An 18,314-nucleotide genomic window follows, 5' to 3' on the forward strand; every position below is an offset into this window, starting at 1 on the left:
CGTACAAACTCTACGCTTGAAGCAGGGCGTTCCAGCCTTTAGTACGCTTCAAAGAGGCGTAATACTACGCCTTAGTTTTTACCAGTGAGTTACCTATCTGTGCCGGCCACACGTAAGAAACCGACAGCGAACAGGCAGCAGCGGGTTTAGGAAACAGCCAGAGCGTCCCAATTTACAGTTTAATAACCCACTACTATCTGTTGAGAGAACTCGGAAGGAACCTCTTATACCAGGTTTTAGAAACAGTTACATTTTCGCCTGGGTTCCCATGTTAGATTGTGCAGAATTTATGAGTAGTGGGTACACGGAGAAAAGAGAAGTGGGTGCCACAACCATTTATGGGTGGGTGAGGTTGAAGTATACCCATTGGGATTTGAAAATAGGGCAAGTTACCACACTAATTAAAGATTACAAAAATATTGTTCTTAGACAGTCTCAACCATAGACATGATTTATTCATCCTTATTTAATTACTATCATTAGTTTTATTATTTTTTAATTTATTTGTTCATTTACCATATGTGTATGTGCTCAATATTATCCAGATAAATATCAGTTATTGAGTTTGGTTGTAGCCCAACAAATTTTCTGAGGTTTTAAGGTAGAATTTTATTATATTCTGCGAAACAAAGGTACAAAGTTTTTAAGATGCCTTCCTGTTTTAAGTGTAGAACTTTTGTTTCAAATATTCCTGGCCTTAAGGTTCATTTTGATTCCAAACACAAGAAAGATTGTCTCCTTTTTTATACATGTGTAGAACAAAATTGCTTTTCTAACTTCAATACTTGGGCTAAATTAAGAAGACATTTAAGCAGATGCCATCGTCCTGTGCCAACTGTTAGTGAATTTATGCTTCACGAGACTGAACTAAATGATTCTGCTAGTGATATTGAAAACGTGTTTGTTGATTTAAGTTGTGATGCAAATGAACAGTCGGCGCCTGACCCTGTTTTAGTTGCAAAAGAAGTGGAAGAAGAGATGCGTGATTTGCTGATTGAGATTACTGGCAAACTGTATGCTGACCCTACGCTCCCCCGTTGTCAGGTGCAAGTAGTGGTTGATGAGTTGCATAAACTAACTTCTAAAGTAATTTCAATTGTAAAGCCAACTATTGTTACAACTATGCAAAGTGAGAAGATCGAGCATGAGAAAATTAGAAAGGTAGCAGACATGTTTGATGTTATTGATAGGTCCTTTGATTCTTTTTCTTCTGATTACCTTAGGCTAAAAATGTTTTCAGAGCAAGGTTGTCTATTGTTACCAGTTCCGCATACAATTGGATATGGTATGCGAGATAAAAAGAAAAATGGTATCATGGTCAAAGAAATCGTGCCTATGCAAGGCCAGTTTATTCCTTTAAGAAAATTGTTCAAGATGTTTCTTTCTTTGCCAGGAGTATTCAATACATGTTACTCATACATGGAAAAACTTGAAAAGGAAACAAATGTACTCGCCAATTTTGTTCAAGGCAAGTTGTGGAAAGAAAAAAAGGCTCTGCATTTTAAAGATAAGATTGTTTTTCCTTTGTTTGTATATTATGATGATCTGGAGGTCAATGATCCCCTCGGCAGTCATAAAGTTGTATCAAAACTTGGTGGAACTTATGTAACAATCCCTTGTTTACCACCAGAGTATCAATCCAAATTGGAAAACATATTTCTAGCACTGCTTATTTACTCTCTTGATAGATCTCTGTTTGGAAATGCAAATGTTTTTAAAATTCTAGTTGATGAAATTAATTATCTCCAGAAGACGGGGATTGAAATTGATGTCGATGGTTCCCCAATTCGAGTGTACTTTGCGTTAGGACTGGTTTTAGGAGATAACCTTGCTCTGAACGGTGTATTAGGTTTTGTGGAAAGTTTTAGAGCTTACTACTTCTGTAGGTTCTGCAAAACTCACAGGGATACAACTACAACTGACTGTTGCGAGACACCAGAACTAAGACGGAATGTTGATGACTATGAAAGGGATGTCGCCGCTCCAATGTCAAAGAGTGGCGTCAAAGAAAAATCTATTTGGAATGATGTTGAGCACTTTCATGTGTATGAGAATTTTTGTTCTGATCCAGTATTGCATGAATTTGCTGAAGGTTCGGGGAAAAGGGCCATGATTTTAATTCTACAAAACTTATTTAGTGACAATACGAATAATATAACTTTGGAATGTGTGAATGAGAGGATGAACACTTTTGATTTTGACCTGAATGGCATTTCAAACAGGCCGCCTCCCATTTCACCCAAAGAATTTGAAGAAAAGGGCAAAATTTACATGTCTGGTAGTGAAATGATAAACTTCATTCTTATATTCAGTTTCTTAGTGGGTGACCTGGTGCCAGAAGGCAATGCTGTGTGGCCATTGTATCTAGTTATGAGAGAAATATTGGACATTGTTCGCTCAACTGCTCATCCGCCAGGTACAATTAATCGTTTAAAATACTTGATTACAGAGTTTCTCAAACTTTATTCAACATTATTTGATGAACTTTTTAAAGCCAAGGAACACATCATGACCCACTGGCCTTTTCTTTTAGAAATGTCTGGTCCTCTCAGTCTTTTCAGTTCTATGAGAATGGAATCAAAAAATAGGCTGTTTAAATTAAGAGCCGTTGCAACATCATCTAGAGTCAACATTGTGTTCACAACTGCTTTAAAAGAGCAGCTTCAATTTTGTTACCGCATTTCCAGCAACAGAGGACTTGAGTGCAAACCTGAAACTGGTCCAGCAACCTACTTGAAAGCAGTCAACGATGACTGCTTTGCTCTAGCTGCTGGTAATAGTTCCTGTGGCATCTCATCATCCATTCTTGATACGTGTGTAGAGGTTTCATGGGCTAAAGTTAAAGGTACAACTTACAAGAGAGGGATGTGTGTAGCCATGGGTCTTGATGAGTATGATTTGCCAATATTTGGAGATATTGAGAAATTTTTTTGTTCTGAAGGGAATGTTGTCTATCTGTTTTGCCGCACTTTGCTCACCGGTGCGTTTGATGACATCATAAATGGTTATGAAGTTTATGACACCGATGAGTTTGTATTCATACAGCAAGAAAATTTGTTAAGTTTTCGACCTGTTTTGCACACCTTTATGTCCTCAAAGGAAATGCGCTATGCTTGCATGAAACATACTTAATCATATAGTGATTGTACATATTACTTACTACTTTTAAGGGTTTGAAAGCACTTATGCATTTTCTTAAGTTTGTATTTTGATTTTACAACTTGCTCTGCATTGTCACCAATAAAATTTTTATATCATACACTTGCGTTTACCTATGATAATTTATCCCATATTTTTGCCCTAAACCAATAAAACTGCTACTCTGAAGTACACATGCCAGCTCCTTTTCACATGTGTAACACATACTTATTAATTTCTGCAACAACCATTTTGCAAAGCTGCGGCAAGCACCTGCGTACATCCAGCACAAATACTAAAGTATCTCCTGAGGTCTCATCCCGTGGTTGTCACGCGTATCCAAAGCAGGCTCCATACCTATTTTTGGGAAGGTCCCCTACCCATCCCTTGCATGTCGCGCATACCGAACGCAAGCTCTACGGCTACGTACGATGACCTCTCCTACTCACCCCATGTGTGCTGCGCGTGCGAAAAGTGGGCACCACGGCCACTTTCGCGTATTTCCCCCACCCACCTAGCCCCCACACACTAAAAGTGGCCACCACACCCACTTTCGTACGTAGGCCAAAACCACGCACGAAAAGTACGTGGGACACGTACTTTGTCGTTGCGACACCCACTTTTTTTTCTCCGTGTAGATACACTCGGGAGCTCTTCAATAACGATGTAAACGATGTAATGGTCAATACGGAAGTGAGTTTATTTCAGTGGTTTCCGGGATAGAGGATAAAAGTATGAGAAATCTATTGCGTGATGAGAAATTGAGAAGACAGACTTACAGCTAACAGCTAACAACTAAGAACCTTACTCTACTACCTTACGGACTAAAGAATTGATAGGCTAAATCACAAATTTAACACACCCCCTTGATGTAGCCTAACCAATTCGCATGGCATTTACAAATTTCTGGAAATCAGGACCTGAAAGAGGTTTAGTAAAAATGTCAGCTATCTGCAACTTTGTACCAAGATGATGAATGGAAATGTACTTCTTACTGACTAAATCTCTTACAACATGACAGGCAATATCTATCTGTTTGGTCCTGGCTTGGAATGCATCATTTTTCGCCAGAAAAATGGCCCCTTGATTATCACAATGTATTTTTACACACAGCTCATCGAGTGACAGCAGCTGCTTATACATGTTTCTCAGATATACCGCCTCATTTGAAGCGAAAGATAGTGACAAATACTCAGACTCGCATGAGGACTGAGCAACAGTACTCTGTTTCTTTGATCTCCATGAGATCGCTCCATCTCCTAGGGTGAACAGATAACCCGAATAAGACTTACGGTCTACTACATCACTGCCCCAGTCGGCATCACAATATCCAACAATGTCTTTGTTCCCCTTGCAGTAGGTAACTCCCTTCTGCTTTGTACCCTTTAAATACCTTAGAACTCTAACAGCACTATCCCAGTGCTCTAAATCGAAACTATTGTTGAACTGGCTGAGATAATTGACAGACTGAGTAATATCTGGCCTCGTCCAAGTGCTAAGATACATTAATGACCCAATCAAATTCTGATAGGGAACATTTGGTTTATCTCCATCGTTCCTAGTGAAACGTACATCGGAAGCTCGGGGAGTATTGAAGGTACAGAGATTCTCAGCCCCAAACTTCTCCACAAGTTTGTCGATATATTGCTCCTGGCAGAGCTTTACAGTACCATTTGGTCTGTCTCGTATCAAACTTACACCTAAAAAGTAACTTAGATCTCCTAAATCTCTTACCTCGAATTCTTCTGACAGTCTTTTCTTAAAATTAGCTTGTTCCACAGAGTCATTTGAAAACATAAATATATCATCGACGTGAATACAGACATAATTATAAACATTTTTCTTTCTACCCCTCTTCATGTACACACATGGGTCTCCAAGAGTTCTTTCATAGCCACACCCAGACATAAAACTGTGCAGTTTTTGGTTCCAGGCTCTAGATGCCTGTTTCAAACCATAAATGGCTTTATTTAATTTACACACAAAATCCGCACTACCTCGAACAAAACCTTCTGGTTGTTCCATGTACACTTCTTCTTCCAGATCTCCATTTAAAAAGGCTGTACATATGTCTATGTGGGTCATATCTAAGTCTAGTGCATTACTAAGTGAAATTACCAATCTGAGGTTTTCAGCCCTGACAACTGGTGAGAAAACCTCATTGTAGTCACTTCCCGGTTTCTGGGAGTAACCCTTCGCCACAAGTCTGGACTTAAATCTAGCGATGCTTCCATCGGACAGTCTCTTAATCTTATGTACCCATTTCGTTTTTACAACATTTCTACCCTTAGGTCTAGGCACCAGCTTGAACACATTGTGCTTACGGAGCGAATCGTACTCTAAGTTCATGGCCTCTTTCCATTGCTCACTATTTCCTCCCGCCAGAGCTTCCTTTCTACTTTCCGGCTCATCACCGTCCCTGGCTTTTGCCATGAAAGCTGTCATAAAATCATCCCCGAAATTTTTCTTCTTGGGATTTCTCCTTAGTCTACTCCCTATACCCTCATCGCCATCACCCCCTGTCTCCTCGTCTTCTGAATCCTGGTCTTCAGACTCATCCGTCGTGTCCCTCTCCTCATTCTCGCTGGAAGTCCTGAAGTCAGAACCACTGTTCTCCGACTCGGACACGATTCGACGCCTATTTGTCTGAATCCTAACTTGTACCTGAACAGGATCCTCTGGATTCACTTCTGGGTTTTCCCCATCAGTGATTGGTGGTGGCGACAGGGAAACACTTTTTCGTTAAATATCACACTAATCTCTACTCTCGACTTGTTTTTGGGCCCTCGCAGGGTCCACCAAAATATATCCTTTCTTTTGACAATCGTACCCTACAAAAACATACCGTTCACTTCTACCCTTTAATTTCTTACTTTCTTCCTTTCTAACATGAACGTATCCCAAACCCCCAAACACTTTCAAATTTTCCACTTTGGGTTTTGCAGCCAGCCATGCCTCATGTGGAACCATGTCCTTGACCGCATTTGTGGGTGATATATTTTTTAAATACACCCCTCTTCAGAGCTTCCCCCCAAAAATTTGTTTGGCACCCCTGCCTCCTTCAACATACATCTAGTTTTTTCCAGCAGCGTTCTTTTGGTCCTCTCAGCTACTCCATTCTTTTCCCGGGCTATACACCACAGACAGTTGGCGAGCAATGCCTTTTTCTTTGAGATATTCAATGAACTTTTTTGAGAGGTATTCTTTTCCATTATTGATCGCAAAGCTTTTATTGATTTATTTAAATGGTTTTCTACTAGACCCTTGTACTGTTTAAATTTTTTCAAAAATCTCGTCCTTAGTCTTTAGAAGGGCAACTACAGTAAAGGCTTTTGTCATCTAAATGGGAAAAAATCCTTACCCTTCCATGAGGTCCATCTGTGACTTCGAGATGCCAGTGTTAGATCAACACTCCTGCTGTTTATTTCACCATTTCTAACTCCCTAGTGTGCTTTCTGTGCCACATCAAGGGATTTCCGTGCCTTGGTGATTAAACCAAAAAAGTTTTTGCTTTTTTAATTTTAACCCTTCCCTAGAGTCCAGTCTCTTGTAAACCAATTTAATCTTGGGGGATAGAGTTTCGGGGGGGAAATCCAAAGACACTTTGTACTGCCATTTGAAGCCTCCTGAAGCATGGGCCCTTTCAATTTTTACTGTTTGGCTTGTCCCCACATTCTTTACATTGTGGTTCTAAATCCCACAATTTTCCCCCACAGACAGCAAGTTTGCCCCAAACTTAAAACTTGTGCCCTACCCGACAGCCATTGGGGCCTTTAAACCTTCTCCCCTATTGTGGTGAACGTTGGTTACACCTTCCCGGGGTTGTCTTTTTTCTCAACAAGTTTTTCCATAGGTTAGTTCGGCTCCAAAACTTGAAGACCTTGATTTCTTGGCTGCTGCGCATGCCCTTGGCTGGGACCGGCTTATGTTTGCTATTTTTGGGTATTTTACCACCGTTTTTGTTATCCCCGTTCCTCTGGTTTTTCTTTTTTCTTCTTCAGCACAGACAGCTTCGATCACTTTTAGTTCGTTGGAAGCAGAAGAATATTTTTGGCTGCGTTGCCCCCATTCGTCGTTGTGTTGTTTTGTCCCCTGGTTGTTTGTTGGTTGTGCTCCCGGACGGCGCCCCTCCGGCCCCCACGTTGGTGATGATTCCCGCCTCCGCCGCCGCTCGCCCGCAGCGCTGATGTCGCTCCCATGGCTTCCGCCGCTTCGCGTGGGCCTCTCTAAGTAGCTCGGTAGTACAAAGTCTATCGTCAGACCCTCTTCTTTCTTCACGCTTCTCTCTATGAGTTGTCTCAACCACCGATAGTCGGGCCCGCATCCCCTTAAGGAGACCGTACGCACCGTTCTCCTCGGCATAGGGCTTGCCGGTAGCTCGAATTTCTTCTAGCACTTCCCTTTTAGGCAGTCACGTACTCACTCAATGATCCAAAAATTTTCGTGCTTTATGCTTGAGATCTTATCCAACAATGCTAGTCTGCGGTAGGGACCAGTATCTTCAAACACATTGCACAAATTTGGGCCATATGTCCTTGGAGTTTGTCGCAGTTTTTGCATGGATCAACAAAATGGGTTCCAGAGGAACTCAAAATTCTTCGCACCCTCTTGTCGTTGCCCCTTCTGCAGCGAGCGGTGCATTCGTGAGATAGTGGTCCAGCGTCTTACCGTCTTGCTTTAAGCCGCCAAGATGCAACTCCATCAAGTATTCCAATCAGACCAAATTTTTTCCCCCTTCAGCTTTGAAAAGGGTGGAGTATTTCTGGAAGTATGTTGCACTATACAGTTGGTGCTTTAGGTTCTTCATCGTCGCCGGCCATCTTTTTGCTTCTTTATCTTGAAGCTTGAGGGTCTTGAAGCTGTGCTCTCCACGAGGTAGGATAAACCCCACTTGAGTGGTACAAGTGATTTTGAGCGATAAAAAATATTTTTCACCCATCACAAAAATACAATTTCCACACCACTACAGGGACACAGTTAAACGAGTCCTGGGCCCAAAACCCGTTAGATTGTTCAGAATTTTTGAGTAGTGGGTAGATACACTCGGGAGCTCTTTAAAACGATGTAAACGATGTAATGGTCAATACGGAAGTGAGTTTTTTCAGTGGTTTCCGGATAGAGGATACAAGTATGAGAAAACTATTGCGTGATGAGAAATTGAGAAGACAGACTTACAGCTAACAGCTAACAACTAAGAACCTTACTCTACTACCTTACGGACTAAAGAATTGATAGGCTAAATCACAAATTTAACAGATGGCACTCTAAATTATCGACGATTCAGGATTCAATTGGATAAGGGACAAAACAGGCTTCACATGGTCTCATTTTTATTTCAGACTGACTCATGACAAGGAACAAAAGACAGGACTAGGAGGGAACAGTTGAATGACGAGATTAAGTACACGGGTAACAAGTATGACAAATGTCGCAGACAAATATGCCAATTTCAAAGATAATTAGATCATTTTGTTTATTCATTATTATTTCAACATTTATCTCGCAGTGATTGCACGATTTTTTGCGTACGTGGAATTTGCATATTATTATGCGTGAAATGTATAAATTTATGCAAATATGAGCACAACATTATGTACAGTGGTACACAGGTTTTAAATCATGCATCACCACGTTCCAAATTGTGCATGAACATTTAGCGTGTGTTTAAGAGCTGTTCAATAAATTATAAACACGATGTAGTTGTCAAAACGGAAATGATTTTATTTCAATGGTTTCCCGGACAGTTGGTTCAAACATCAGAATCCTATTGCGCTATGAGGAATAATCATGACAGACTTCCAACTAAAGAACTTACCCTACTGCCGTACAGACTAACTAACAATTGATAAATCTAAATCACAAATTAAATACGCCCCCTTCATGTAGCCTAACCAATAAGCATGGCAATTACAAAACTGTACTTCTGGTGTTACATCTCAGAACTCTCACAGCTCAGTCCGGGCGATGACTTGCCAATCAATGCACTTCTCCTCAAACCCTCTGCTCTACGAAGCTCCAGCAAGCAGAAATAAAACACTTGGCCGCGAACATGCGCAGAACTGAACCAAATTCGGGTTGTGGGTTCCTCTCATCAATAGAAACTGTCCAAAACCCCCGGGAGCGAGAAAGAACCACGAACCTGGGTAGGAGGAGAGTATGTATGGAGGAGAGTGAAAAGCGGGTCTCCAGCCGTTTGTTACTGAGGAAAGGAACCCACAAACCGAGTCGGATTAAGTTTTGCGCATGTTCGCGGCCTCTTTCTTAGCAGGAACTTGTTTCTGGAACACATCGTGCGCCCCATCATCAGGTAAGTCCACAATGAGTTAGCAGTGCGGCCTGTTCTGTTCGAAGTCAATCTCTTCAGGTTGCAGAGTTATGATTTCTGTTCCACTGGTTGCAGAATCACTTTGTTGCCACCGATCGTCTTGGTCACGAAGGACACAGGCTCGAACTGTGCCGGGTAGTCGTTGGCTCCCTCCACCGGCAGCACGCGGAACTTGAGGAGTATCGCGGACAGACCAGCCTTCATCTGCATCATGGCGAAGCGCAGACCTGCAGGGGCAACAGAGGTAAGATGTAGGGAGAGTACAGTTGAAGCAAGACATAAATGAGTCTTCGTAATTTGCTACTAAACGCTCATCGTCACGCTCACACACCAACTATTTTTTCTACACATTTTGTGCAAGACATCACAATTTTTAGTGCATATAGACTTTTTGTACAAATTTGTACGCCATTCTGTACAAAACTGGGGAAATATGTGCAGGTTTTGAGCGAAATTTGCATCGAAAGTTCACCTTTACAAAGACTGTGATGTCTCGTTTTTGGTGCACACGAACTTTTCGTACAAATTTTGTGCGAAAAACTGCACATATTTCCCCAATTTTGTCGAAATCGCGAACAAATTTGTACGAAAATTTCGTGCGCACAAAAAACTGTCATGTCTCAAACAAAATTTGTACAAAAATATTTAATGTGCATGGTGCTTGCCTTTTCGTTGAGGTCCGAACAGGAGGCACAAAAACCATTTTTGAAAACGTTCATTTTGAGCTTAATGCTCCATAATTCACAAGCCAAAATTATTCAATATTTTAAAAAAATGTTCAAAGAGAACTGTCGATGGTCACGTTCATGTAAAATTTGATTCTGAACAAGATCTTTTTCATTGCGTTTTGCCCTATCCAGCGGTTTGCGAGATAGAGGCTAGTACGGTACATGAGGAAAAATAACTCAAACCCCTACTCTACAAATCGAAGAGCGTACATTGTATGCTCTACACGCTAAAACTTTTCTCGAACCTTCGAAGGAATACCGCCGAAAATACGGCGTGAATCGCGACAGGGGTTTGTCGTCGAAGCACGGCGCGAGGCGCACGTCACGGCTGACATAACCTAGCTCTGGGTTGCATATCCGCTTTTAACCGGGACATCCTTGGACAATTTACTCAACTGACCCTAAAATAATATTCTACGTGAAATTTTACGTTGCCTTGCTGGTATATTTCCGTGCCCTGTTACATAAAATCCAATTAGATTTGATTTGACGAAGGAGCGTCGAACATGCACGGCAAGCCGTTCGGCGGAAGGCCGTCGAAGCACAACGGGGCCTCATGGGCCCGGGCACTCCCACCGAGCTTCGGCGAACGTTCATCGGGACGTTCATCGGCGTTCGGCGGCGGTCGGTGGGTGATTCCACCGAACTTAGACGCGGCGCGACAGTTTTCCGCCGAAGAAGGCTATTTACGCCGAATTTTCGGCGGGGCTTTTCGAAAAAAGTTTTAGCGTGTAAGTGAGCATGCCTGCAAGCACGCTCTAGCTAGCGCATGCCTGCCAAGCATGCACTTACTAGTGCATACATGCCATGTACACGCTATCTGATGCAGGCAATTCTACACGCTATCTGATGCAGGCAATTCCCTATACCTTATGCACTAGATGCATGCTCCAGTTAGGGTGTACTTGGCATGCATGCACTAGTAAGTGCATGCTTGGTAGGCATGCGCCAGTTAGAGCGTGCTTGCAGGCATGCTCCAGTTAGAGCATACAATGTACGCTCTTCGATTTGTAGAGTAGGAAATAAACACACTGCATATTTTTGTACAAATTTTGTACGAGACATCACAGTTTTTAGTGCGCACGAACTTTTCGTACAAACTTGTATGCAATTTTCCTCATAATTGGGGAAACATGTGCATTTTTTTCTTACAAAATTTGATCGGAAAGTTCGTGTGCACTAAAAACTGTGATGTCTCGTTCAACATTGTGCATAACATTTAGTGTGAAACCAAGGCATTTTCTTGGATGCAAGACAACACTTAAAATTTCCTTGCTCTCTTACCGATGCAAACTCGTGGGCCCTCTCCGAACGGTATGTAGCTGTAGTGCGGCCGACTGCGCTTGGCCTCCTCCGTGAAGCGCTCCGGGTCGAACTTGTCGGGCTCCGGGAAATACTCCGGGTCGCGGTGCAGGGCGAACGTCGGGATGATGACCTGGAGGCCCTTCTCCAGCACCGCGGGCTTGCCGTCCTTGCCCGGGAACGGCAGCGTGTAGTCCTCCGTCACGACGCGGGACAGGATTGAAGCGGCGGGGTACAGCCGCATCGTCTCTGGAATCAGTCGGGAAATACTTTTCAGAGACTGTCTTCATTCGCACTGCTAGGCAAGTCTAGTGTGTGCAGCACGCTTTACCAAGAGAGTCCTACACACGAAACGTATTTGTAAATTTTGAACGTCGTGCTCTCACATTATTTTAAACATGCGAACTTTTCGGTGGAACTTTGTACGCAGAAATGAACTCGTGCGAGATTGCGTGCAAATTTGTGACCACGTACCAAATTTGTACAAAGAAATTTAGTGTGAGATAAGAGGTGCATGTAGTGCGGGCCGGGCAAGAATCAAATTCCTCACACTCAGAGAAAATACGGAACATATCTAGTCAACAATTTGCTTGGACTGACCATGCACCTTACCGGCTTCGGAGGTTCCGTAGGTACATGTTTTCCGTACCAGTTTGCATGAGGTACTTATGGGGCCAACGGAGAACCAGTGATGAAGGCGGATGAAGGTCTGAACCTAAACCTTCTTTTGTACCACATTTTCTGTTCACTTTCCGTACCGAACTATACCGACCGAGTCCATTGCAGTGTGGTTCTTGCCGTGCGTTAGAGCGTTAGATAAGATAAGCGAATGGAAACCACCTTAGAGTACCGCAAAGATGAACAAAGCCCTCGAAAGATTCAATTTTTTACCAGTAGTTTTTGATTTGATACATGCCGTGAATAATCAACAAAATATAAAGAATTGTCAATGACGTAGGAAAAGAAAGAGAGCAGGGGACCACCGTATGCTCACCGTACACTTAACTCTTGTAAACTTCTTTAGGCATAATTCTGCATTTCCGGGTACTTGCATATGCTATGCACAATGATTTGCGTTATTGTGAATAATTTATGTATAGCAATAATACTGTACACAGCTTCCGTAGGTGTCTGTGCATGCATATTTATGCTTAAAAAAGTTTACAAGAGTATACACCTTAAATGTTACAATTTTGGACGAGACATGACAGTTTTTGGTGCACACGAAATTTTCGTACAATTTTCGTACGAAAAACTGCACATTTTCCGCAAATTTCGTACAAAATAGTACGAAAAGTTCGTGTACACTAAAAACTATGATGTCTCGTACAAAATGCACTTAGTGTGAAGTACGTGGTGACAGGCCCGGCGTAGAGCGTGCCCGATGTGTTGCCTACATGCCCGGCGCTCCCCGCACAAAGCGTGACCCGGCTATGGCCTTAGCTTCGGCCTCGGCCGGAGTTATCGGATTTTTGGCTGAGCGACAGCGAAGCCTGTTACTCCAGTGCGGTTGAAAAGTTTTGTCTGTCTGTCTGTGTGTGTGTGTGTGTGTGTCTGTCTGTGTGTGTACACTACTCCTCCTGAACGGCTCGGCCGATCTGGCTGAGATTTTGCAGGGTTATTGGGTATGTTCCTGGCTCGGCATACGCGAAATTTCACCATCCTAGCTCAACTGGTTCAGTTTTTATAGCCGAAAAACACCTAAAAACGGCGAAAAATCTAGCTTTCAGCAGGTAGATCTCTCCTGTCTGGATGAAAGGGAGGTCTGAGGGGCGGAGCTCCCCAGCCTCGACAAGTTGAAAAGTTACAAGGGTCAAGATCGTGTAACTTGTAGATGAAGCACCTCTATCTAGAATGAAGGGGGGTCTGGGGGGCGCCCAGCATGCAACAGTTCAGAAGTAACTGATGATGGACAAGCATTGCCTGCCGAAGGCAGCCTAGCGCCGCAGGCCAAGGTAGGTACGCCAGGCGCGGATTGGAGGAACAGGCAGCGAGACATCGCGAAGCCTGTTACGACAAGACGCGGTCTGGCGTAAACCTACCTTGTTTAAAAATTAGCAGTACGCAGCAAAGTCGCGACCAATCTATGCAAAAAGGCCGTAGAAAAAGCCATGAAGCCTCCTACAAAATTTATATACAAATATTCAGTGAGTCACTAGCCTCACAGCGATGTTGTCACACTAATGTAATGTACAATTTTGTGCGAGACATAACAATTTTTTTGTTGCAGATGAGCTTCTTGCACAATTATCGGGTGAAAAACTGTACATAATGTCCCATGTTTTTACAAGATCGGGTACCAATTTGTACAAAAAGTTCATCTGCAAAAAAATATTTGACGCCTCGTTAAAAAATTTGTACAAAAACATTTGGTGTGTAGAAGAAACGACCAGGCGCTGACACGTTTTTGGGCCCTCACGGCCACAGGCCGGCCACGGACGCGACAGCGTGCTGGGGCCGAGTGGCCTTGACTCGCTGCCCAAATTGCTGCGTCGGTGCCGGCCGGTGCCGGCGATACGCGGGCAGCCTTTTCTGGGAACGCGTGCGGCGCCGGGGGTCTTCTATTGCTTCCTCGGTACAGCCCGGCAACAAGCGGGTTAACGAACTCGGAAAAGGGGAGTGAGAGTGAGTAGGTAGCGCCGGGCCAAGCCTCCTTCGGTCTCTGCCACTGCACCCACTATCGCAGCAGCAGGGAGCCAGGGTTGTGCAAGTTAATTTTGACTTTAATTGCGCACATTATTTTCAAGATTTTTTGCTACAATTAGTTTTAGTCATTACTTTGAGGCTCTTTGCACCGTTAAAAAAATTCTGAAGATTCAGACCGAAGGTGTTAGACTTGACCGTCTGAATCTCGTTTTCAGACTGCAGCCCTAACATTAGGACCGCAGGTCTAAAAATATGGACCTTGTAGTCTGGAAAAAATTTCAGACGCGGTGGTCTGAAAATTCAGACTTGACAAGGTTTATTCCCCGCGAGTCTGAAAATAGAATTCATCGCCCGGTCCTAATTTTCTGTCTGACTCGTCTGACTCCCCGCCCTCGCTCTCAGAAAGGTTATAAATGGCGAAAAACGTGCAGTTTCGTACGAAAATTGTACAAAAACTTCGTGTGCACAAAAAACTATAATATCTCGTACAAAATTGTACATAACATTCAGTGTGCGGAACCCTGCTTACCGTCGATGATGCGGTCCATGTAGGTGAGTTCGCCGAGCGCCTCGTAGGTGAGCTTGCCGCCGTGCTTGGCCAGCACGCGCTCCACCTCGGCGCGCGCCTTGTCCTGCACGTCCGGGTTGTGCGCCAGCTCCGTCATGAGGTTGCCCAGTGCACTGGAGGACGTCTCGAAGCCCGCCATGAAAAACACGAAGGCCTGCGCCGGCAGCAGGTCCTCGTCGATGCCGCCTGGACACCGCAAATCAGATTTAGACGCCATGACGCTGGAGCAGTTTGGTTCGAGGGGTGAATCACTAGTGTACTCATGTGTACAAATTTTCCCGTACCCAGTGTACTCACTAGTTTCAAAAGGACGAAATTCACTAGGTTTACGACCGATTTGGCGTTGAGTGCCGTTTAAAACGCTAAATAAAGCCTTAAAATGTTTTCAAATGTGAAATTTATAAGAAAAGCAAGGTGTACTCACCCGTGCTCATGTACTCATGTGTATACCAGAAGGCAGAGTGATTCACCCCTCGGTTTGGTTACACTCTAAATCCTTGTGCAGTCTTACCCGCGGCCTCCGCTCTGAGGGTGCCGTCATCCTCTGCCAACTGCCCCTTGGTCTTGATTTGCAGCAGTAAGTCGACGAAGTCGTGACGCAATATGTTGCTCTTCTGGCGGTGCTGCATAGTCTCTTGAAACACTCTGCAGGAAATAAATTTAACTAGTGTGAGTTGAAATTCAGTCATAGTGTGTACGATGGGAAAACGACAGTTATTCGGCCTTCAAATTGCAACAATGAAAACACCTTCGAGGTGATCACAATTAGAGTATTAATGAGAACGTCAGTCCTGGGTGGGGTAAGCAAATGTTTGGGCATGACATGAGCCCCGTCTTGTTCGAGCCCCCGACCTGAGCCCCGCCTAAGCCCAACTCGAGCCCCGATATCCAGAGCCCCGGTTCGAGCCTGGATAGAGCCCTGTTCTGAGCCCAGACTTGAGCCCCCCACCCAAGCCCCAATTTCTGAAGCCCCGGCCTGAGCCTGGACTGAGCCCCGAAACGAACCCAATTTGCCCTAAATACATGTTCGACGGACAATATTATTCATCATTGTATGTAATCTATGCAGGAGGATGCATAAAATGTAAACAGTGATGCATAAATATTGTACAGATCTTACGTGTGCTTGCCTAATTATGAAAAAAGTCCACAAGAGTTACGTGCGTAAACGTGTTTCATCTTTAGGATGAGACAAACAGGTTGTTACGTTCTTTTGACTGCTCTGCAAACTCAACAGTGTACTCACTCTCTTTAGAGTGTACTCATGAGTACACTATCTTTAGCGTGTACTCATAAGTACACTCTCTTCAGCGTGTACTCACGAGTACACTCCCACGAACGTGTACTCAGCTGCATATATTGTACCGCCTAAGCACACTCTCGTTGCAGTGTACTCAGCTAAGCACACTCTCGTTAGAGTGTACTCAGCTGAGCACACTCTCGTAGGAGTGTGCTTGTGAGTACACGCTGAACAGAGTGTACTGAGCACACTGTAGAGTTTGCAGAGTGTCATTGTAAAATGTTACCACGAGGAAATATAACCAAGCGGCACACACAAAATCTATGTGTGTACTCAGCACACACTTCTAGGTGCGTGCTTACAAGCATGCACTTCTAGGTGTGTACTTGCCAAGCACGCACCTACAAGTGTGTGCTTGAATGAGCACACACTTGTAAGTGTGTGCTTAGTGAGTACACACATAGAAGTGCATGCGTTTTCCCTATGCCGCGCAATGCACCTCGCAAGTGTGTACTCACTAAGCACACACTTACAAGTGTGTGCTCATTCAAGCACACACTTCTAGGTGCGTGCTTAGGCAAGTACACACCTAGAAGTGCATGCTTGTAAGCACGCACCTAGAAGTGTGTGCTGAGTACACACATAGATTTTGTGTGCAGGAACTGACCCGTCAAAGAAGTCTGACACATGTTTGGGGAGCAGACGGACGGAGAAGACCTTCTTGAAGAATGGAAGCAATTGGGGCACGGCAATGACGAAAATCATCGCCAGCTTGGAAACCTCGAAGGCTTCCTTGCCCATGAGACGGAACTCGGCTTTTGGGTCCTTCAGCGCGTTGGCCTGCAAGAGAGAAAATGTTAGATGAGAAACGTCAGTTTGGGTTAGTTCAGGTCGTCTCGTAGAAAAAATTTGTCCAAAAACATTGAGTACACTGCAAAGCCGGTGGTAAGTTTTCTTGCCACAAATTTGGCAAGCCGTTTTGAATGCCAAAAATTGGCAAGCTTGGCCTGGAAATACTCCCCAGCTTGCCAAAATTTGGCAAGCTTGTGAAGATATCCGACCAAAGCTTGCCAAATTTTGGCGTTCAAAACGGCTTGCCAAATTCGTGGCAAGTAAACTTACCACTGGCTTTGCAGTGTGGCCGGTGACCGATGCAGTTTTAAGCCAATCGCATGAGTGATTCATTTTACGGCCGGTTTTAAGACTTGGGCAAAGACTGTACTTCTGTTCCAGTGTCGAAGGATTCTGACCGCTTCGACCAGACCCCGTCGCATCTTCCCCCACGTCCCTGGGAGGGTTATGTCACTGTGAAAACTGTTTGTCACTTCTTGACAAAAAACGTGGATGATATTTTCATCGCTTTCAAATGATGATAATCCCTTTACAAATTGATGACATTTCATCAAAGCTCCTATACTTATTGCATAGGCGTGACAACAGTGTCGTCAATTGATTTGATGACATTGTTCTAAGGAAAGTTACCGACATTGTCATCAAGTAACAACTCAAATTTTAGCAGTGCACACACAAAATGTTATGTACAATTTTGTACGAGACATCACTTGTGCACACGGAATTTTCGTACAATTTTCCTACGAAAAACTGCACATTTTTCGCAATTTTTGTACAAAATTGGGCAAAATTTTGTACAAATTTGTACGAAAAATTCGTGTCCAGAAAAAACTGTGATGTCTCGTACAAAATTTGTACAAAAACATTTAGTGAGATACAAACCCGATGGGAGTGGTTTTTGTGGCACTCACCTGGATGCCGAAGGCGCAGGTGCCGATGACGTCCGTGGTGAAGCGCGCCAGCAGCTCGAACATCTCGACGGGCTTGCCCGCGGCGGCCTCGGCGGCCAGGACGTGCTGCAGCTCGTCGGCGCACGCGCTCACCAGGGGGAACATGGCGCGCATCCGGCCCGACGTGAAGGTGGGCGTCAGCTTGTGGCGCAGCGACCGCCACTCGGCGCCCTGCAAGCGACCAATAAGAATCAACTCAATTTGTGATACGGAGAAATAGTTCGTAAATTACGAAGTATTTTCTTTGTAAGCTTGTGTATGCATGCTTTGTTTTAACAAACTGCTTTGCTTTGTAAGGCCTGAAAAATTTGAGAGGTTTTCTCAGTGCACGAAAAAGAAAATAGTAATTTAACGTGACCACAGAAAGCTGAAAAAAATTTCTGGCTCCCCAGGCGCACCGCAGGAAATAACCACAACAAAAGTACACAAATTTCAGGCAAATTTTTTATCAGGAATTTAGTGTACTTTTCAAGTACAACAATTGTTGTACGAAGTACAATGGAGCCGGCATATGATGAGTGCTGTGCCGTCCAGGGGTCGTTGTGGTTTGTACAATTCTCGTTCT

At 43.9% G+C, this 18,314-nt stretch overlaps 2 protein-coding genes across 4 annotated transcripts in view; one reads left to right on the forward strand and one right to left on the reverse strand.

Moving 5' to 3' along the window:
• Positions 1-648: 648 nt before the first annotated feature.
• LOC117653268 lies at positions 649-3,132 on the forward strand. The gene has a single exon (XM_034398838.1). It carries the CDS (start codon positions 649-651, stop codon positions 3,130-3,132), a length of 2,484 nt encoding a protein of 827 aa, XP_034254729.1.
• Positions 3,133-8,257: 5,125 nt separating this feature from the next.
• Positions 8,258-18,314, reverse strand: part of LOC117652972 (cytochrome P450 6a2-like) — a 221,462-nt gene continuing 211,405 nt past the window's right edge. For 2 of the 3 annotated variants that reach the window (XM_034398246.1, XM_034398248.1), the window contains exons 9-10: positions 11,476-11,742; positions 8,258-9,690 (exon numbers count right to left, since the gene is read on the reverse strand). In XM_034398246.1, the coding sequence (XP_034254137.1) occupies positions 9,512-9,690; positions 11,476-11,742 (446 nt within the window). In that variant the 3' untranslated portion in view covers positions 8,258-9,511. The remainder of the gene's footprint in view (positions 9,691-11,475; positions 11,743-18,314) is intronic. The other variant, XR_004588199.1, reaches the window with a different exon arrangement.

The sequence above is a fragment of the Thrips palmi genome, unplaced genomic scaffold (genome assembly GCF_012932325.1).
Source record: "Thrips palmi isolate BJ-2018 unplaced genomic scaffold, TpBJ-2018v1 HiC_scaffold_8, whole genome shotgun sequence".
Classification (NCBI taxonomy): domain Eukaryota; kingdom Metazoa; phylum Arthropoda; class Insecta; order Thysanoptera; family Thripidae; genus Thrips; species Thrips palmi.